At 35.9% G+C, this 24,077-nt stretch overlaps 1 protein-coding gene across 1 annotated transcript in view; it reads left to right on the forward strand.

Annotated features, from left to right (window-relative positions):
• Positions 1-8,019: 8,019 nt before the first annotated feature.
• The window catches only part of LOC134746530 (reversion-inducing cysteine-rich protein with Kazal motifs), a 36,390-nt gene continuing 20,332 nt past the window's right edge, over positions 8,020-24,077 (forward strand). Inside the window, exons 1-3 of the mRNA XM_063680943.1 lie at positions 8,020-8,384; positions 13,265-13,403; positions 20,112-20,167. Coding sequence (XP_063537013.1) covers positions 13,298-13,403; positions 20,112-20,167 — 162 coding nt within the window. The 5' untranslated portion in view covers positions 8,020-8,384; positions 13,265-13,297. The remainder of the gene's footprint in view (positions 8,385-13,264; positions 13,404-20,111; positions 20,168-24,077) is intronic.

Below are 24,077 nucleotides of genomic sequence, written 5' to 3' on the forward strand. Positions count from 1 at the left end.
CTGAAACCGGATTTTCCTCAGGTTATCCTATAGATAGGTTAAGTTAGGTTAGGTTTGTTTTATGGAAATTCTGAAAAGTTACGCGTTTCTGAGAAAAACCAAATTATGACTAACGAAAATGTTGACAAACAATACATTATGACTTAAAACTATATGGGAAACAATAGAGACCCGTAGATACTTTAGTAGTAAGTCCTGAACTACTGATAGCATAGCCGCGTGCTGCTGTTAAAACGGTAGCTACAATATTTAATATCTTTTTTAATAACAAAACTTCCGTGAGACACAGACATATTAAACATCAAACAACAGACGGATCAACAATGTGCACTTACAGCATACTATCTGATGCTCTTATCATGCAAAAAAAATGCGTTCGTACAATCGCGAATATCAAGAAACCAAATAGCTGCAAACAATATTTTACAGAACTTAAAGTATTAACCGTCCCTTCTATATATATACTGGAATCAGCAAAATTTGTGCGTAAAAACATGCATTTGTTTAGATACGATACAAACCCTCGTCGTAACCAAAACTTAGTCCTACCCGAACCAAAAATGGAAATGTTCATAAAAGGCCCGCACTATACATCCATCCAAATTTATAACCACTTACCAAATGATATAAAATCAGAAGAGAAATACGTTTCGTTTGTAAATAAATTAAAAAACATGCTAGTGAACAAAGTGTATTACGATATAACAGAGTTCTTGAATGATAAGTGGCCCTAGTAATACAAAGCATATAATATACATATAAATAGTAATGTTAAAACAATTAATTTTATTGTAAGTTAATTATTTTAGTTTTAAGTTTTTAGTATTAAGTACTTATGTTTCTACACCCTTCCAGGGTACATGTTCACAAAAATTGGTGTAAATATTTAATATGTTGTCCATGTGTGCAAATAAATGAAATGAAATGAAATGAAATGACATATTAATAACGGGTCACTCACGTATGACGTATCACGTATGTTTAATATTTAGTATATGCATGCTCTTGAGAAGAGATGTCTTTAAACGAATACAAGTAGAACCATTATTTAACCATCTTTACGAATCCAGCCACGTTAGATTCCTAATAAATTCCATTACTGCAGACGTGTAGTGTGTAGTTCAATACATAGCTGTAGTCCGCATCAAGGCGGGATTCTGTTTCATGAATAAATTTACATGTCACTCACGCCGACTTACCAATCGAATATATATCATATCGGTTCAGGGCTTCGGTGGCTGACAAATAGGGGCGTTAGGTTTAATGTTAGTCTTAACTTAAATCACGTGCAAGATAAATTCAGGGAATAATCGTTTGCGCCCATCGGATGAGATAAAATCGATAAATGATGTTTCCAACGTAATATTACACAAAGTTCGCTAAATTTTACTGTATGAAATTGAAAAGCTTCATAGTTCACTGCTGAGTGACATTGATCAGTCAACCAATTGTGGTTGGTGCAACTTAATTTCATCATTATTCTCGATCCCCTCTTAATAGTAATCTTATCATTTCCCTGCATTTGGTCTAATCTAACCATACCAACTGTTAAAAGTTTAGCGAAGTGCAATAGAATTTATACCTACCTAAGAACTTCAACAATTTGACTTATTATAAATACGATAAGGTGCAAAATGGCATACACTAGGTGTATACTCACGAGTGCACGATAGAACAGTGCAGGCGCCACGAGCACTTGACCGGGTCCCTCGCCACTTGAGCGGCAGGTAGTGAACTGCCTAACAAGCTCGATTGTACGACATCGTCTGTTCTACATTTTCCCCTGCGAGTTAGTAGAGAGAGAATTCTAGCTAGTTTTTAAATAGCAAAATGACATATTTACGGCGAGGGCGTACAATTGAACCCTAAACAAAGCGAAGACACATACAACATAACATAGAATCCTGAGCGTAGTGAGGGATTCAAGTGTTAACGCCCAAGGTGAAAATAATTTTTCCCCTCACTAGCTCGGAAAGTTGTCTTTTATCCTTTAAAACAAGCGGGGAAAAACGCATTTTATCCACTAGTGGGGAAAGTAATTTGACCTTGGATGGAGCGTGTTTAAGTAGCTTGACAGATAACAAAACGTAAAACGCTTATAATAATGATTCGTTTGATATTAATTATCATTAAACAAATGGTTTGAGAATCTAATAAAAATACCAAATTTAGCTTTATTTAATGATTTTATGTCATAAACCTTAAAGTTCTATAAGAAACGTTTGTTTCTTTAATAATGATGTTAAATATAATTCTGAACGCACAAGTTGAGTCGATGCAATTTCGAAATGCATCATTGACATTTCATACGTCAGAAATGTCAACATTGTCAACAAAATTTTTACTTAAAAACTTTTCACGTAAAAATACAGAATTTCCAGAGTTTTTTGTTATAATATCGTAAAAAAATGAGTGATTTCAGTGATGAAGATGATCTAACGCCTGTGGATGTTGCACTTTCCTCGCTATAGTGAGGTGAAAAGTTTTGTGTTACACACGGGTGCAAATTTATTTTACTTCTCGTGTGTTGAAACACTTGCTACGCTCAGGATTCTATTTTAGAACCACTCGCTTCGCTCGTGGTTCAATAATAGAATCCTTTCGCTTGCTCGTGTTTTAATTCCACACTCGCGGGTAAAATACAACTTTGCACCCTTGTATAACAAATAACTATTGCTACCATGTGACACATACTGCTTTTCACATCACCTATGAAGAAATTACATACATATATTAGGATTCTAAACATTATTATTTTAAGCAAAGATCGATACGGACAAAGTGCCAAAAATATGCATACACGACCTTAGTATAGGTACATACTTCTGGCACTTAATTCGTCCGTATCGATATTTTCAGACGTGACTGTACTGACAAATTAAAAGTACCTACCTACAGCTCATAATTATGTACCTAATATCTTTTCAAAGACAGCAGCAAACACCTAAAATAATACAATGAAAATCAAGTACATTATTTTTGTAGATTTTTCTGGTAACAAATTAGCTCTTACCCCTTTGAACCAAATCTTCGGAAGAACACTATGAAGACTGATATCACTTATATTTATTATTTATATTTATTTATTTATTATAAAGTTATTGATTTAAACTAAGTATTTACAAATTTATACACAATACAAACCCGCATAATTATGCTTTGTGAAATATTTGTACAAAACTTTTTAAATATAAACTTTTTAAATTACATAGATGGCTGCGTTTAAGGAGACCTAAAATGTCAAAATAAAAATTAAATTATTAAACTAATGTTTTTTTACGTTTCTTTGTAAATATTATGCTAATTAATTTATTATTATTATTAATAGCCTGTAGTGTCCCACTGCTGGGCAAAGGCCTCTCCCTTTGATTTCCATGACTCCCGTTGTCGAGCTGTTTCCGGCCAGTTTTTAGTGAATTAATAAATATACTTAATTTAAATATGCTATTAATTAATTTGAAATACGCTAATTACATTTATTGTTTACAATTACAACAAAATATTATTTAAGTTAGAAAAATTGTATGCACGTAATCGATTATAAAGAAATTGTAATCGATTATATGCATACTAATTTCATATGTCTTTGTGTCAATATTTCATACTGGCAACAAAATGTCCTTGAACAGAAAAGTGCCACTTTGATCCCTCTTAGCAGGGAAAAAAGTTCCCTTTTCGAATAGGTGATGTGAAAATGTATTTTTGCATATGTACAAAACTCTATAAACAAGGAAAAGGGCAAATTTAGGTAGGTAATACCTGTCTACTTACTCGTAAAAGGTCGTCGCGGTAAGTACTCTATTGACTGCAACAGTAAGAGGATGACATCTTAAAAAAAAATTTTGCAATTTATTACAAGTCCTTATAACTTTTCATATGTGGCGGTCAAAAGTCGTGGGTTCAAACCACGTTCAAACTTCGGTTAGGTATACTTAGAGCAGAAAAAAGCGTTTTCGAAATAAATGCACAAATATGACTAAAACCGGCCAAGTGCGAGTAGGACTCGCCCACCGAGGGTTCCGTACTTTTTAGTATTTGTTGTTATAGCGGCAACAGAAATACATCATCTGTGAAAATTTTAACTGGCTAGCTATCACGGTTCATGAGATACAGCCTGGTGACAGACGGACAGCGGAGTCTTAGTAATAGGGTCCCGTTTTTACCCTTTGGGTACGGAACCCTAAAAATTCGGTCTCAGAATTGACTTTACTTGTGAGATAAAATGATGATAGATTACAGGGTGTCCATGGGCAGATATCCGATTTCAAAATTTGATAAAAAAAAACTAATACATGTATGATATAAACCAAAATTATATTTTTTTATGACAGGTGAATGCTGATTTTATTTAAATTACATTTTTTAAAAATCGACCTTAACTTTGTACGCACTCTTCCAACCTTTTTAGCGTATTCCAAAATTAATGCAAAACTTAATTACGCCTTGCGATTGCGCTAATAAGTGAAAAGCCTCAATATGCACGCTGCTCTGCTGGCCAACGATCCATTTTCACTATAATTAATCCGCAATCCTCACGAAACTATCACTTTTGAAAATTATTGAATTTTCAGTCTGCTGGTGGACACCCTGCACTTTGTACCTGACTACAGAAGCAGCCAGTATCCGAGCATGCAAACGATAATGTTGACTACGAGTGATGTTATGGACCAACTTTGGTCTTTACTTTTCACAAAACAATGTAGTTTCGGGAAAACGAGACAGTTCCGCTCCAACGGCCAAGATACCTGCTTCTGAATGGGCCCCTTAAGGACACTGAAAATACCGAAATGATGTCCAAACTCTCGTGTAAACAGTAACTCGGAAACTGTATCTTGGATCGTGTAGGATCTAGATTAACACATTCACTGCCCCCAACGCCTATGTTCACCGTCATACAAGTTTGTTCCTAGGCCACGCCCCCTGGCAGTGAATGCGTTATAACCTACGACGTTACTAAAACTAAATGTGCCGTTAGGTTTCGGATAGGTACTACACCAGCATTACTGTAGCATGACATTACTGCTGACTGCATTACTGCCATAAATGTCAAAATCGATGTTGCTGCCCGGATTTTTGACATTTGCGGCAGCAATTCAGTCAGCTGTAATGTCGCGCTGCAATGCTGGTGTAGTTTTGAATTCGAACGACATACCTAAGGGTGGTATTCCACCTGTACAATTTATTTGTCCAATGTCATTGCGTCTCACTCTCTCATCAAGCAAAATGTGAGACGCAATACACATTGGACAAAGAAATTGGACAGGTGGGAATACTATCCTAATTTCAAATTTTATATTTCAGAGCCTGAAGGGAGTAAAGGCCAATGATTCAAAATGATTGCAGCTTGGAAAAATTACTCCAGACAATTATTCGGCAAGCTCGGCCGAATTTCACCTTCCCATACCTATACAAACGGAGTTTCGTTCTCATTTTAAAACTACGTGTTGGTATGTAATGAAACTTTGCACATAAAATATGACATTAGGTATATCTAGTTCTGTAATTAGTTTATATAGCTCTATATATGGGTCATTTTCTATGAAAAGGGACCTTATTGTCGATGGCGCTTACGCCGCACACCGTCGCGCGGCATTGTATTTATTTCGAAGCATCGTTTATAATGGCGTAAGCGCCATCGACAATAAGGTCCTTTTTTTATAGAAAATACCACATATAAAACAAACAAAATAGAGCAAAAACAATTTTTGTATGAAAAATTTATAAACAAACAGTATGTATTTTTATAACTATGGTTATCTGAAGCTACATATACTAATTACAGACCTAGATATACCTTATCCTATTGTAAGTACAAAGTTTTAGAGCAATTTAGCTAGTCGCTTTAAAATGAGAGCGTAACTACGTTTGTATGGAGAACCGAGCTTGCCGGGGACTCTTAACATATGATGAAAATGTATGCAACTAAAACTGAAAATAAAAATATGTACGTTTGTAAATCTTTATTATATTGTGATTTAAGCTTTCCTTTATGTTTCAGATTCTAAGCTAATAATAGCGTATTCACATAAAAAGTCGCAAGATTATCTCAAGAAATCTCAAGATCTGTCTGTCCGTCTTTCTGTCTGTGTGTTCCCTCTTCACGCTTAAACCGCTGAACCGATTTAGGAGAGCGTACGTATATAGAGATGGTAGAGCCGATTTCATCTAAAAGGCTTCAATATAACAAAATGGGCGATTTCTCGTACAATCGCCACCACATTTATCAGAGCGGCCAAGTTATTTTTAAATATCTAAACAAAGCCTCTAATATTACCATTATTACCAAGACCTTAAAGTTCATGTTCAGATATTTCTGAGTACCATGTCCCCTCCGATAAATGCGGCAATTTTTATTTTGTTGCCGATTTAATTTCTCGTCAGATTTTTATATTTAGTGGATAGATAGAGTTCCTTATTCTCTACAATATAAGCCCAATTTTATCGTATGTCCAAAAAATCATCCACTGAGATGAGAAAATATGGTAATTTTTTATAACTTAGTACTTACATTAACGTAAAATTACATAATTTTTTTTCGGGACAAGTGATTTCGTATTTATTCCGCCCAGAATGAAGAGCTCTTCAAACCAGCCAGATTGTATACAAAAACGAAAAAAAAAAAAAAACGGCCTATATCTGAAGGCTGGAAGACTGTACAAGGATTAGGTGGACGCGTTTGTCTTCATTGGAAATGTACGCCGTAATGAAGACGTACGGATCGAGAACAAAACTAATGCGAATGTAAGTTCAAACGCTGAACGTAAATACTCTGCCGTGTTTGGTTGGTAGAGTAGAGACTTCGACACGAGAGATATATACGGATTTGGAAACAATTCAACTTGTTTCTTATGCAAGTGCGAGTATAAATAAATACGTAGGAATTTTATAAGGTAATAAATTGGTTATAATCAGCAAAATTAAACCTTCGTCCACCATGGAATTGTGTCAAACTGTATTACTTTTTGGTGTCTCTACAAACTACCGTCTCGGGTCTCGGCATTTGATTGATTGATGATTCCGTTCAATTTCCGGATATTACGCACATTTTTTTTCCGTCCACTTTGCCCATCATAATAAGTAGTTGCAGAAGTTAGTATCTAGAGAATATGGCCCAGATTTAAACCCATCCTTTGGTTTTCATGATTTTGCTTGTATTGTGAGCTCGACGCAGCGCTTCAACATTACCTCTTTAATTTGTCTACTAGCATTTTCTTCACATTTCCCATGTGATTCATATCAAATTTATAAATTCCTAATTGTCATGGCACGAGCTGCCATTATAACGAGTCGAATACCGCAATTTTTAATTGTTAGTAGGTACTTTTTTGAAAATATGACAAGATATTAGTTAGGTACCTACTATTAGTAAAGTAATGTGGGTATGCATAGCTATCATACCGCTAACCGCTAATATTTTTCTAGACTTAATGTCTAAATTCACAAAAATTGTAAATAAGAATATTTATTTGTTTTTTTATTGCACTAAAAATTGTGTAGGTATATAGTTTGTCAAAGGACTGTCTCATTTTAAACAGACAGAGAGAATCATACTATCTTTGTCTTACACTGGTACTAGCACCCAAAAGAAAATGATGAATAGGTATAGTTTTTTTTGTTCTTATTTACTGACAATTTGGTTTGACCAGCTATACCAGCTATAGGTGAGAAATTCGATAGTTTTCACACATCGCATTTACACACCTAAAGCTGTCCGCTAAAGCTCGAAGCAAATCCTATCCTGTCGATATAAACTAGTCTTAAATCTGGCACATAAACTTCTCCTAGACTTGTAAAGTTCGTTATTAGCCTCACAGGACCGAAGTTTATGGCTAATGTTCCCAATCAGTACCATCTGCGGCACCGTTTAAATTAAAAGTAATTTTCTTATGCAGAATTAATTAATGACTAACGAGCTCAATAGAGTTCATCAGGCGGAAGCGAGCGAAAGAGACTTCCTATATCTAAAGCTATGAGTGTAACAAGGAAGCATGGGAGTTTGGAGTTGAATGAATTTACGCCGGTCCATTTAGTAACGCGTCAATTTGGCGCGAGTACGGTCGTGTGTTTGGAGGTATTCTCAAATCGTGTAAAAGAGCGCGAATTTATATACGTATTACGAGTGTGTGTGTTTCTTATAAGAAAACAAAATTGGTGCGAATATTATAGGAACATTAGAAACAATACTGTGTATGATTTAAAAATATTATTAATTTACTTTTAATATTTTAATAAACGGGATAAGTGTCGTAGACTAGTGTATTTGTGTAAACGGAGATTAAAACACATGCAGATAACGAATGCCGGGAGCAAGCTACATGACATGAGAGGAACTGAAAATAGCCAAGATATCAAGAATAACTACAGCTTGCACAATATTTAGAATGGTAACTATTTTTGTACAAATTAATTAACTTTTCTATCATTTTGTTTATTTAATTTTTAACTGATAATATAATTATGGCAGGTTATTAAAAATTAAAACTAGCGATTTATCTCCGTGATCGGAGTGAGTTAGATTATTTTATTTATTTTCAGTTTCCATTAACTGCCTATTAAGCAATAGCAGACATTGTTAGGGTAGCAGTTAAAGGATCCCCTTAAACCCCTGTTTATTTTTATTTTAGGGGTTGATGTTCGAGTTGATTATTTTAACCACCCAGAAATATTTATTTTAATCGGAAATAATTTTTATCACGTTTTTGACACTGGGTGAAATTATACGGGGTGACTCAACCTCGTTTTAAAATGTTATAGAATCAGTAGCTCAGATAATGCAGTTAAATTGGATTTTTATGATTCCCTAGTTCCTTTAGGTTTTAGGTAGGTACAACAAATATTTACCTACACAATAAAAAAGACTAAGAAAGGAGTTAATTTGCTTGTAATTTTACTTTATTGGCTGGAAACGTCGCTTAATACTTATGTCTTACCTTAAATTTCATAGTATATTTTTTGTCTCATTATCATTGCATTTCTAGTTGAATTATAAACATAAAGATATTCCCATTTATTTTTACGTTAAGAATAGAATAGAATAGAATAGAATTCATTTATTCATGGTAAACTACATTTCATTTTATCCTCTCATGTTTTCTACAGAACTAGTTATACCTAAGCCTACAGGATACAGTGCATCAATATAGTCTCATAAATACCTACACAGTTTTTTTACATACGAATACTTACATAACGGTGTTTATTAAGCGCCAGCGATCTACATCTCATCACCCCATATTACAAAGAGTAGTCGAAAACCATCCGAAAACTAGGTGACATTAATGGGCCAATATATTTTTTCTTTCGTTTTTGCGGTAAATATATGTATATGTACATATTTTATTTTATCAACATCAAAGAAATTAAATTACTTTAACGCTAATCATTTTCGTTTGATCACGATGTGCGTAAATTCTCGAATGAAAGATAGGTATAATAGGTATATTTTCATCATAAATCTTTGGAATCACCAGTTTCATATTTTATAGACGATAAAAGTACATTTAAGTGTAACTAATCTACAGATATATGAAATCCATGTCCCAAGGTTTTATCTTTACTAAATTCATGAAGTAAGTACCTGGTCTTTATAGAAATAAATAAGGCTTTCCATCAGAGAAGGATCCTCATGCTAGTCATGCTTCATGTGTAGTAAGCACCATCCCACCAGAATTTATGTAGGAATTTCAGACGAAAAACTCCTTATTGCACTTGAAACATAAGGAATTAAGGACCCTTCTGTGTGGAAAGCCACAAAATGTTTTAATAAAATAATCGCACAAACAGACAAAAATATATATTTGGAATGAGAAACAACCAATCCAATCCTATTTCCGCATAATAATTATTAGGCACAGCGCATATTTCTCACAAACTTTTCAAAAGAGAACTCCTAACAGACTTACTTCAAGCGTCCGCGGGTCGGCACTAAAGCTTTTTTATCGAAACTCCGTCTGCGTTCCCCAGTGATTTGTAGAAAAAGTTTTGCCAACGAATGAGACCTAACCCATAGCGCAGATGTTTATGACCAATAAATATTCACTATATTTTCCACGCGCTATCCCGAACGGCGAAAATTACTTTATAAACTAGGAGACGGGAACTGCACCCTTTACGGTGAAAAGTGGTTCGGGCTTGCATTTTCTGTAGGTATGTATAAACTGTATAAAGCCTTTCCCCGTTGATTATGCAACGAGGAAAGGCTTTTAGGAGGAGCTGCTTTGAACATTTTGGCGTTTTGAGTTTTTTTTATGGCTCTGTACAGTAAGTGGCCTAACTTAAGTAATACCTAACCCACGTCGCCATACTAGGTATGGTATACCCCGTTTTTTCAGATTAAAAATTTTATAACCTCAAAAGTAGTGGTAAGTTTTTCCTTCAAAATTAAATTTGAGTAACTATGCACGGAATTATAGTGTCGTTTACATATTATTGTACCGCAATATTAAATATCATAATAGAAATCCTAGCATTTCGGAAGAAAAAGTTTTATCTACTGCTACACACTACTTTTGATGTTAGAAAAACTCTAATCTTCAAAAAACGGTTTTGTAGTAAATTGAACACTTACAATAATACAATACAAATGCTTTTTATTGCACACCTCAATAAAAACCATTCAGAAAAAAAATAGCAAATAGGTAAACAACAGGCGGTCTTATAAGAAAGAAGAAAGAAAGAAAAAGCATTTATTAGCACAACATAACAAGACTAAAACTAGAAATAATTAAACAGAATGAGGTTGCGCTAAATGGTCCTTACTCAGCTTGGTGTCACGGTGTGAGCCAACATGGCACACTCCGCGACGCTGATTTTCAGTAAGGCCCAGTAGATGGACTAGTAAACACAATGTAAAAAATAAATAAGGGAAAGCTTAAATACAAATAACAATCAAATTACTTAATTAAAATTAGCCTATACCTAAGTCTTATGAATGTTCGTGTGTATGTATGTATGTAAGTGTCTATGCGATTTGTGTGTGAGTGACTGAGTGTGCACGGTTGCCTAAGTGTTGCATTTTTGCTTAGCCAGTATGAATTTACGGAGGCTTATCGCTAAAAAGCTTACTTATGTTAGTTAGAGCACCGACTGTACGTTAATTGGGCGTTTTTTTAAATGTGCATCGCACGATTGTGCAGAGTGGTGCAGAGACACATTGATAGATATGTAATGTACTTGTAAGTATGCAGTAGAGTCGCAGGTCGCAGTCGCAGCGCTGTGCGTCCTCTTTGGAGTTTACGTCCGTAACAGCGCTATAGAGGCTAATAGCGAAATAATATACGATCCGTGTCCCAAATGATATTAACGTTTAATTTTATATCAGTTGTAAATTTGCTCGTGCGCCATAAAGGCAGATTGCATTCCATCGGGTGGGTGAAAATCGCTGAAAACTGTTTCGAAAGCACGCCGTGGCCGTAACATGGAGTGGTGCGGCATTGACCCTATAAAAACTTGCTATTGGTCAGATATTGTAGCAGTGTCCTTTCGCTCGCTAATATAGGTACAAGGAGATGCCCTGCGAGAAATGAAAATAGATGTCAAATTAAAAACAGCTTTTTTAAGTTCGAATGAACGAAGACACTGCTGCTGCTTTGAAGAGTCCATTTCTCCTTACAACTTTACGAGTCTGAAATATTATAGGAAAGTCGCTTGTTAAATAATACCACAGGGATAAGTTCGCCTTTTGTACTAATGATGTGTGTGTTTTACAAGTACATATTTAACCAGTAGATAATTAATTAATGACATATAAGGCTACAGAAAGTGTGAACTTTTATTAAACAACATTAAACAAGTCGTAAAGTTTCGGCATCGACAGACAAGTGTATACTTAGTCCATTATAATATGTTCAACACATGGACAATGCTATAAAAGTTATGGCGCCGTAAAAGCGGGCGAACAATCTAATTAGCGGCCGTAATATATATAACAACTATGTGATACATTACCGGCTTCTGTTTAACATTTCATTATTAAATTAATTCATAAATAAGCTACAAACAAACATGATGTTTAATACCTCTTTTCGTGGAAATATGTTAAGGTTACCTACCTACTTAATTAATTTTATTAGATTTTAATTATTATTTAATGTTGGCGATTCATTTTCTTATATTTCAACCAACCAAAAATGAAAGATGAAAGTAGTCCGAGTAATTTCACTGCAAGACGATCCTTTTATTCTGGAGGCAAATTGTTAATTAAATAAATTGTACCTCACATATAAAAAAAAAAAAAAAAATTTAACCCTACAACTCTCTCTTCGGTCGTTCCCTTATGATTAAGGCTTCTACAAACGGTGCTACAAATGGCATGCGATTTTAGATAATTGTCGGCTAAGTAAAAGCAATGAATTCAATTGCGATCAAATGCCGCAACGTGCCGGTGACGTTTGTAGAGGCCATTAGTGGGCCATTATGACTGAGATCGTTTTCATAACGTCTCGATCGGCTTATAAATAAGTGTCACTTTTTTTACACGCAAAACTTGCATCAATAGAAAGTACAAAATGAAATCTCGCGTTACTTTTTTAGGGTTCCGTACCCAAAGGGTAAAAACGGGACCCTATTACTAAAACTTCTCTGTCCGTCTGTCCGTCTGACCGGTCTCTCTGTCTGTCTGCCACCAGGCTGTATCTCATGAACCGTGATAGCTAGACAGTTGAAATTTTCACAGATGATGTATTTCTGTTGCCGCTATAACAACAAATACTAAAAGTACGGAACCCTCGGTGGGCGAGTCCGACTCGCACTTGTCCGGTTTTGTGGAATAAACGATACGTCAAATTGAATAGCGTCCTATTTCTCCTTTACAACATCTGGAATTGTTTACGCTGTGATGTCAGTCACCATTAATTATTAATTTATCGTTTTTATTAACCCCCGATGCAAAAAGTTTGACCGCTGTGTGTGTCTGTCTGTGCATCGTAGCTTTAAAACGGGTAAACCGCGATTAAGATGTGTTTTTTATTTATTTGAAAGCAAGTTTTCTAGCGCTGGAAGAGACATGCTTAAATCAAAATTGATTCATCCGTTTCATTTCATTTTACATCTCGTGTTTTTGAATCCCTCGCTACGCTCAAGATTCTAACTTAGAATCACTCGCTTCGCTCCTGATTCAATTATAGAATCTTTCGCTTTCTCGGGACTCAAAATAAACACTCGCAAGCAAAACCAACTTTCCTCTCTTGTTGCACAAACAACTATTTCAGTGTTTAATCTATTATTTATTTTAAAATTTTATGCCAACATTACTTAATAATTTCAGATGCCCTAGCAGCGAGGAACATAAGAAGAGAAAATGGCAAGTGCCGTAGCTCGTAGAAGGAGGAGTGCGAAGCGAGGTCGTTGCTGGAAGTCGGGGCTCTTATTCCTCGCACTCGCAATAGCCAGCGCTAATTCACAGGGTAAGCCATGGTCCTTTGTTATAGGTACCTAACATAATTAACATAATTCTTGCTAATGACATAGCTAATCAAACATCAATACGACTAAACAAAATGAGATGAATTGAGCTCGTATTAGTTTACATCACAACCCGGTCGCTGTCTTAAAGTCGATGAATAAAACGAAACTCTCTTAAGATTTACGAGTTATTAGTTTGATATAACTTTATTCTTTTCTTAGTTTTCTTATTTCATGCAATAAAAATGTCACGTCTTTGAATACTTATTCTAAGTTGTATAAAACAGGGGAAATAGTATTAGATGCAGAAAATCACACCAAGTTTATTCGTAAAACAAGAAAGCTAGAAACTGGTAATAACTTTGAGCATTAAATTGCACGCTTTGAACCAGTCTTCCCTATCTCTGCCAATATAAAAAGGATAGCAATTTGAAGTTAATGCCGACGTTTAAGATTCAAGTAACCCGTCTAATTTATCAATGCAACTTGAGCGCATTATTATCGTGTAGTTACTCGGTGAAACGGTGTAATCTAGGTAGTACATGAAGGCATTAGTTTAATAGATTTATAATGCAAATCCTGCTTCGTTTACTATACATACAGGGAGATATTGATATAGTGAGTAGAGTTATGTGTTTAGCTCCTTTACTATTAAGACGTTAAATTAGAAAAAGGGTGCACTGTTAGACTTATATTACATGTATTTTTTATGAAGCAGAAACGTCTGCGAGCGTTTACTCTATATTTTTAAATTAAAGGAAAAATGGAAAAATTTACACCTCCAATCAAGGTCGCAGGTTCAAGTCCTGCCGGAAGTGTAAATTTTTCAATTTTTGCTTTAAGTAATTTAAAAATTTACATTAAATGTAATTTTTTCTTTCACTATCTCTGTAATAGGTTAGGGTACAAAAAATATAAACAGTAAAACTTGTCTTTTCAAATGTTTGGAGACAATGTTTCACAAACCAACTCAGTCCTTAGGTATCTAAAAAAAACTTGCGCTATATGTGGCTGTAGCAGGTGATGACACTAACCTAACCTAAATAATGATTAGTAATTCAGAATTCAAATTTTAAGAAATATTAGTGTTTATCATACAAACAGGTACGGCAAGGACGCGCTCTACCAGGAATATGGTGCCTGAGTATCGCGAAAAATGAAAATCGAAATTTCTTTGTCTGCCTTTATCGCTCGAATATGCAAGAGCGATAAAGAGGCGTTTTTTGCGGTGGGGCCTCTGGTCCTGGTCCATATGGTCAGGCCAAAGTGGTCGCCAAAAATAGAGTTAAATAGTATTCGAGAAACATATGCAGTTCACGATATCATTACGAAGTTGTCATATGATTGACCGGAACTAATTCCACCCTGTATGGGCTGGTTGCATTAATCACTGTACTTGGTATTATAATTTGACTTCATAGAACCGCTGGAGGGCTCTGATTGGACGAGTTCGCATAATCTGCGTACTTTCTCCTTAATTTATTAAAATTATATGCAAGTTTCTTTTTTTGTGCTAAAGATATTTTTTGCATGAAAAGGTAAAACGACTATTTCAAAAATGAATTCCTCGTCCCGAAATTATACGAAAATGATATATAACTTGGCCTAGTTGCTAAGAGCAGACAGAAATTTAGCATAGATTGGACCTGGGGAGCCGACCCTTCCCCACCCCCTTTTTTGGGTGGTTTGAACGGTACGATCTCGTGGCTACCGGGCCTAATCAGCTTTTTTGACCTAAGGAACTATCGTGCCAAGCGGCATCGCCTGAGAAAAAAATGCATACTTTTTAGGGTTCCGTACCCAAAGGGTAAAAACGGGACCCTATTACTAAGACTCCGCTGTCCGTTTGTCCGTCTGTCCGACTCTGTCCGTCTGTCTGTCTATCACCAGGCTGTATCTCATGAACCGTGATGGTTTCTTCTCTTTAAATTTTACCATCACCATCACCTATAAATAATCTTCCTACTGTTGGGCATAGGTCTCCAGGCCAAGAGAAATCGAACACAGTTCCTTGCTTGAGACTTACTCTTCAAAACCTCGTTGATTATGTTGTTTGCTAAGAATTTCCTGTTGACTGTACATGCAAGTATGATGTATCGGTTCACTGCCAACTTTGTTAGCTAGTTTACTTTAGCCCGTGATGTATAACTTTGTTGTCGTCCTACTTTATCAAGACACTAAGTACTATATACGCTAGCTATTTTCTATAATACCCTTATGATGGCCAGTGTAAGTGGGACTTTAGGACCTTAATAAGGCTGTGTAAATGGAGATAAACTTATATTGGTTTGCTAAGGATAGCGTTTCAGTAAGCGATTTGGATTAATGTCCTTAGCTGAGAGTGTATACGTCTAATGCCATAGGTACACCTACGCAACACATTATGAGAGCGAACAAGGAACATGCTGTGTATTCCCTTTGCTAATACATATAGTCGTAACGTAAGCAAGTCGATCGCTCATGGTAACCAGGTAGGCCAGTCAAATTAGATTTTTACCAGGAATTAAATCCCAGCAAGCTGGAAATCGTCTTTATACCTTCATTTGGTTCTAAAAATTAGTGTAATCTTTTTTGCTCTTTTTCAATTTTTTGCTTGTAGTTCAAAAACGGTAAGTCCGACGGAAAATTTGCTCTACTTAATCATGATAAAAATTGACATCTGAGGATCCAAAAGATTCCTTAATATGAATTCGTAGACAAAGATTTAAAAAAAGGTCACCTCTTTGATTTTTTTTTGGTATAATCGTGTTAGCATCCGAATTTTTTTTTCACCAGTGTCTGATGATCCACAACAACCTTGCTGGTAGTGACATTATAATTGATGGTGAGTTCCTTCTACATCGAATGGTTTTGGCAATTCAAGGTGAAATGTATCTCCCATGGCTCCCAAAATTTATCCACACCTGGGATGGAGCAAACTCGGATTATACGCATTTAGGACCAAATGAAGGTATTAAAATGATTTCTAGCTTGCTGGGAATTAATTCCTCAAAACGCTTTTTTAACCGACTTCAAGATTTCAAAGGAGGAACCGTAAAATGATTTAATGTTAGTATGTCTCACAACAGTTTAAATTCGGTTCAAAGGAGGAGGTTCTCAATGCGGTTGTTGTTTTTTTTTTTTAATGTTTGTTACTCCATAACTCGGTCATTTCTGGACCGATTTTGAAAATTCTTTTTTTGATTGTAAGTATATACATACAGATTGGTCCCGTTTTCGTCAAAAACCAGTTCTGATGATGGGATCCATGAGGAATCGAGGGAACTCCTCAAATGTTAAAGGCATACATATAGTGATTTTTGTATTTTTATAAACAAATCCAGCACTTCCATTTTAAAAAGTGACATTTGATGAAGTGGAACTGCTGATGATGATCAGAACGGAACTCTTCAATGACGCATAGTTCACGTTTGGCGATTCGTCCTCTTCGTTATGTTTGTTAAGCAACTTAAGTTTTTAAGACATATTTTTGTCAAGCTCGAGTTCTGATGATGAGACCCACGAGGAACCGAGGGAACTCCTCAAATGTGAAAGGCATACATATAGTGATTTTTGTTTTTTTATCAACAAGTCCAGCATTTACATTTAAAAAAGTGACATTTGATGAAATGGAAACTGCTGATAATGATCGGGATGGAACTCTTCAATGACACATAGTTCACGTTTGGCGATTTGTTCTCTTCCTTATGGACCCAGACCTAAACTTGGACCCGGACTCGGACCCGGACCCGGGTCTGAACATGGACCCCAACTCGGACCCGGACCCGGACCGAACTCTAACCCAAACTTGGACCCGGACAACCGGACACGGACCCGGACTCTGATCCGGACCCGGAAATGCTAATAGAAAAGTGGCTTAGGTAGGTCACAGAACAGAACTGCTATCAGAAAAGTAGGTTAGGTTAGAACTGCGACCCTTACAGAAACGAAATGCTACTAGAAAAGTGGGTGGTTTTACCTCCTTTTCTACATTATTAGGCAAAAGATGCTGTCTTTTTCATTTCATTGTCTGGAATCTAAGAGTGCACCATCAACAATAAGTGAACTTTCAGCAGCATCCCCTATTGAAGTCGGTTTTTTTTTCTTAAAAATTATTTGGATCTAATTTGACTGGCCTAAGGGTAAATGACATTTTGATATCCATGGCAACATAGTCAATAGCCCATAATATACTGGTTCCTACTTGAAAATTTGACTCGCGTGCTCGTCAAGTCACGTAGGTGAACAACAAGCCAGATGTTTAGAAATTTGGCGCACAAAATTTGTTCTGAAGTAGGTACAGTCATAAGGAATTTAATTCCCTACTCATTTCGTTAAAATGTTGTCTGACATTTTTGCGACATCTCAAAGTAACGTCATGTTCTAGCTAGCTCACAAGCATAAAAATGACAGGTCGGTGAGCTAGCTTTAATGGTGACAGTTTGCTTTACGATATTTAACCTTAGGTGGGTTGGAAATTAAATTCCTTGACTCTACCTATGTAAAAATGGCATCTACTTGTTACATAATATTCTTCAAAAGAACTATGCAGTCGTTTCTGCTTTTCATTTTAGTTGTAGTAAGCTTTTATAAAATGTATTGACTTGGCAAAGGAGACTTTAACTTTTAATGTATTTTTCCCAAAAATAGACGGCAAAGTCGACGTTGCCGGTTAAAAAGTAGGTCGCGAAGTGCGTAGTTTATGGTCAGTCAAAAAATTAAATAGTTAAAAACATTGCAGTCTCGATTTCGGGACTGCAATGTTGCATACAAATTCCATTATTTGTCGAGTTCCAAACTTTTTAAAAGTTGAAGTGGCCATATCAAATGAAGGCATAGGTCCATTAAACAGCCAAACAGATGATCAGTACTTATTATTATAATGTTGGTACCGCGACTATTTAGGTGTCTCAAATAGGTTGGCGTATTTTCAGCAGAAAAATACACTTCCATTTTTAATTAAAAAAATAAAACGGCGGCAAAGCAAATCTTTTTACTTTTTTCCTGTGATTAACATAACAATGTTGCTTCTGTAAAATATTTCTATTATATTTGCATTTATTGCGCCATTTTTGAGAAAAGCACTATATATGACTCGGCTGGAAGGCTACTTGCTGGCTTCGGATTCAATTAAACGGACTCCCAAGGTCGTCCGTTTAAAACAAATCCTCAGCCAGCAAGTAGCTACTTCCGAGCCTTGACAATAATGTACTATTATAAAGCTTGTCGTTATACGGAACCTAAAAAATAAAGTATTAGTATGATAAGTTATTAGATATTTTTCGAACGAGCGAGCGAAGCGAAGTGAAGTTCTTACATTCAACTTGGAACACACGGCCGGATAGGGGCACGTCCCGGCATTTCGATGTTTTTAAGCTGAATAGGATAGTTTGATGGACAATAACTTAAGTAAATCTGTTCTAATTTAAATTAAATTGGGTAAACGTGTAAATGAAGGCATTATATTTGTCATTAAATTATGAGCAGGCTCGATCAATCAAGGGGTTATGGAGCTAGAAGGGCGTAGAAGGCAAAAAGCTATTTGTGAGGGGTCTTGCTATTCTGGTCATCTTATTTGCAAGACAGTATGGTCAAGTTTGGTATCAAATGAAAGTGCTCGGTTTACACATTTATAATATTGTTTTTTAAATTACGATAATAAAATAATTGGCAAGATTTAAAAAACGAAATAAAATACACTCAAATATAGCTAGGTATTTGACATTTGACAAGAAAGATTACGGATAGATTACGGGTTAACCCAGATACAGTTTATTTTAGTCTCTAGTATCTATCAGTTAAGGGCTCCACAGACCTTGCAATAAATCGCACGCGGTTTTCGATCCTTTGCCGACTAGGTAGGTGCATTCAATGGGGTTGGCCGGTCGAAATAATTAGCAGATGGCGCCAGCATAGCTTGCCCTGTCAGTCCCTAGAATTGTGTCAATTTTTTTCAATGCCCTGGATGCCAGCCCTTTAAGCCAAATCTCTTAGAAAAAGGGGCAAGCTATGATGGCGCCATCTCTGCAAACCTTTGACAGTTGCCAACCCCATTGATCTAACTTTTTAGCGAACCGCGAGGTCTCAGTTCGGGGCGAACTACTAGTTTTATTATGAGTGTGAATGAAATATAGCTTCATTAATCTCATAACAGTCATAACGATGACATTTGACAAATAGAACGTAAAATACTATTTTTTGATCATTTTAATGGCTATTGTTGTAACGCTATAGCCTTGATAAAACGGGAATAGATCAAAGGGATCTCGATGAAAGTGTCGCAGAGTTTATTGTACGCGGGCATCAAATTGGGCCTCTATTCGACACGCGCGTTGAGAATGGCAATAAAAACTACACATCCATGTTTGAGAGATTGAAGGGCAAATAAAATTATTTTAGTTTAACTGTGTGATTTTAAAGTTCATTCCGGGAAGACACACGCATATTGCTGTTATTTTTGTATCTGGTCTGTAGTCATTTGAAGTGCTGGGATAGTCCAGACGAATCTAGGCCATCTGGCAACTCTGCTACAAAAGTATAGAATGCGAGTGATGATGATGATGTGCAAGTTGCGTAGTTTTCAAAATGTTGAAAAATTCTTAGAAATTTTGGAAATGGAAAAATTAGATTTCTATACAAAAATATGAGAAGGTCACATCGGTAGATGAAAGTCCATCACTACCTGATAGTCAGTGTCTGAATATCACTGGTGACAAATTCTTCTGTTTCAGATATATCGGCCTGCTGTGCTAAGGCGACTGGGACCTGCCGCAGCGTCTGTGAAAAGGTATTTAAACCTTCTTATCAAATAAGTTGCTGCAATGGCTAGTTAATTGTGAAATTGTCAAGGCATTCAGTGAACAGCCATTTTAATCTATATTACAACTCAAAAAAAATGTATTACAGAAATTCTTATTTCTTCCAAAATCTTTGTGTACCTACAATAAGTATTTTTTTACTTTAATTTACTTTAAATCTTTAACTTTATTAGAAATCTGGGTAAAGTCTATTTTATCGCCGGAACTATTTAAATCAGCTTTTTATCTCTAAATTAACCTAAAGGCGAATCCCTCCTGCTCAGTAAGCAGGTCATCCATTACGAAGTAATCGGTCGGCTAGATCTGAAATCGATCTGTGGGCGCTTAAAAAACTACCTTTCGGTTCGGCTAAACCACCCTCCCCGTGGATTTGCGTCTGGCGGCATTTTTCTTGTGCACTTTATGTTTGCGCTGAGTTAGGATGTTTTATGACTAAGTTTTTATTGTATTCTTCGAGGCGTATTTTCTATAATATAGAATAAGACTATATTATATAATTATAGTCTATATGACTATATAACTAAATCAAAAGGTTGGCCCCAGGTTACTACCGACGACTTTGACGACGACGACAAAATATCGAAGACGTATTCAGATTCAGATTAAGACGTATCCTTCGAATGTTATTGTAACATTAGTGCGTCATGCTCGCGCAAATTAAACTCGTTGCACCACTAATACCTACTAATCTCGAAATCAATCGGTAAGTATCATACTTAAAGTATGTGTCTTATTTTTAATACCTACCCGAAGAAAGAGAATTAGAGAGAGAGAGAGAGATATTTAAAATGTAGGTATAAGATAGGCTAGGTACAAGAATTCCGGCACCGGTTGTTTCTACCAGGAAGTGTGACATCTCATTCTCACGTTCCTATGCAAGCAAACAACCCTTAAAGTAAATGAGCTTATAAATCTACATTACGCAGACACTTGATTCGTAGACACAATTACCGAGTATAATAATGTCACGATTACAAACAGCATGTTCCTCGCACTCCTATCTCGCACTCATCAATACATTACCAACACTTCATTTACGAATTCCTCTGGGTTATTCTCATACCTCTCCGAGAGCACGCAAGTACTGGTCTCTCGTAAACCAGTATTAATAGTGATCTCTGATTAAATACAATTGCGGGTGAATCGGTCAAAATTATTCTGGTGGTCGCGCGTAGTCTGATAACGATGGGAATGTAGGGTCCGCATCCGATGCAGGCGGCCTACTAACAAGTTACAGAAGCAAATGTTGTTTAGAAAGCTCTTATTTACATTTACCAGCTACTATTTGCAATCGTATATCAATCAGAGAAAGTTTAAATTTAAATGACGCAAAGCGAACTACGAAGTTGCTAATGTTACTGGATTAGGCTTACTACACATAAATCCAGTGATCCACGATGTATTACGACTATCAATCTGACCGCATTTCTAACTATTTTCGTAAATCGACTTATTTAAATTACATACATACTACATGTAAATTACAGCAATTTCCCATAGGAGAGAGGGGTAGACAAAGATCACGGATTTTATTATTTAGTTTAACTTTAGGTACTACGATTTTGGTGTATTGCCTTTCAGTATTTCGCTTTTATAACATTTCTCATCTTAAAACGTTGGCTGTGGCCTAGAATATCTTGAACTTAACTTTTTCTATAATTTCTCCGATTCGACAGCAGAACCTTACGGTAAGTATTCCCATTTTACTAACTCGTCCACCTTTCCCCTGTTTAATCTTTTAATAGTTAGTATTCCTTCTACAATGTCTGCACGAGCCTATACTCGTGTAGGTACTTTATATTATTAATCCTATGTATCTGTGTCGATAGTGTTTTAGTAGCACATTATGTATTATGCAGCAGTTTCAGGGAAAACTGCTATGAAATTATCTAGTGTCATTACCCGTCCACGCGGCAGTACGGCGTCGGCGTCGGCCATTATGTCATTACACCTTCCCTGTCATCCAGGCAGGGCTGTCATTTCGCTTGTCCTAGCCCAAACCAGTATATTGTGACATAAAGATGCAAATAACCTATACGTAATTAGGGATCACGTTTTTATAGCCAGCGACGTACCTTCGCCTTTTGTGCTCGAAAAGTTGTAGGGATATAGCAGCAGGTCGCGCCAATTACATATGACAAACAATACGTACGTGTCTATTCTCTAATTACATGCCAATGTATCGCTATCTTTAATTACAATCGTCAGTAAGTATTGCTTTAATTTTGTAGAATTTGCTCTTGAAAGGGCCGGGTACAAAGGGGTTAAATAGAGTTAATGGTAGGTTTAACAAGGAGCCACTTTATTTAGATTGGCTTGGACAAGTGACGCGGGGTTGGAAGCTTTTATGCTTTAAATTTATTGACTCACAATATAGACTATTTAGATAGGTAGGTAACTCCATAACAGATATTTAATTTAAATAGTGCAAGGGCGTAATATTTATTGACAGGCGAGATAATGTATATGTACACTAGATGGAGTTTCAAATTATAATTACATATGTATTACATATATTAATTATTATTGAATTTTAGTTTGTAAGGATTAAGTGATAATGTAACTAATTCGAGTTAAGTTTAGAGTTAAAGTTCAAACCGGATTCTCTTTAATATGCTCTGTTTTAAAAGTTTAAATTTTAAAAGTGTCTGAGAGTTTCACCAATGCTATATATTTTTGTTTCAACCAATTAAAATAAACGATGGGGTTCATGGGGTGTGTTTATCTTTATTGAGTGTTTAAGTAGGCAGCTTTTAATGAATGCTGGTAGTTAATGTAAGTTGTTCATCTTATTCATTTGCCGTTAACAAGAAAATAATCAGCTTAATTATAGCGTTGGGAAGTAATAGCTACTTCGTTTTACATAAATAAATTCAATTTAAAAAAAACACGGATATATATATAGTAGGTAATTTGATTAATTTGGCAGTTTGAACATTTTTTTTAAAGTAATAGTACCTACTCAGTACTATTAGTTATTCTGTGTCAATAGCTAATTAAACCACAGAATAACTAATAGTACTATTAAACTAGGTGCCTTTGTTTGCTGCTTACCAGGTAACGTTTAGTCGTAGATTCTACTACTACACTAGTCTCTTTTCAATCATAGGTTTTATTTCACCTTCATTTTGGCATACCAACTAATTGATTTCCAAATTTTCCAATATAGCGTAAAGGGGGTCTGAATCATTTACGCGGCGGCATCCTCGATCGGAATCCTCGATATGTTAATGACATTGCGACATGTGCAAGCACCTACATGGCACTGAAGACTACTCTTACCAACTTATCTTACACACGTCCAAGACCTTATTGCATTGAAATAGCGGTTAGTTTTGCTTGTTTTATGCAATTATCAGTGGTTCGTGTACAATCGATCAGTCACATTTTCCCATGTCCGGGAGTGACCGAATAACGCAGCGTTCCTTTACGATCCAATCAAATCTTGGTGTCCGAAGAATTTTAATCGTCTACAAGGATTTCAATCAAACTTTTCAGTGGGAAGCCAAATTGACTAATTAACTGGATTTATCGCTTCCGTAAAACTTCGGTCGGATATTTTCAGGATATTTTTGTCGACGCCCTGGCGCGGTAATTCAACATTTTCTCGTATTCTGTTTCACGAATATTACAAAAGATTTCTTTGAATCTGAGAATCCTTTTGATGTAGCTTACTATAACAAATATAAGTTTCTTTTGTTATGAGTTTCACGCTCTTCCTGTTACGCCGTGGTATTGGTTATTTTATGACATTACAGGGAGCCATCACGTATGTTCTAATCAAAAATCACGTCACACGACAGCGACGGGTGTTCCAAGAACGCGCTGAGTGAATAAAGCATAAATTACATCCTATACAATACAAGCCGCGTTTTAAAG

The sequence above is a fragment of the Cydia strobilella genome, chromosome 13 (genome assembly GCF_947568885.1).
Source record: "Cydia strobilella chromosome 13, ilCydStro3.1, whole genome shotgun sequence".
In the NCBI taxonomy this organism is placed as follows: Eukaryota; Metazoa; Arthropoda; class Insecta; order Lepidoptera; family Tortricidae; genus Cydia; species Cydia strobilella.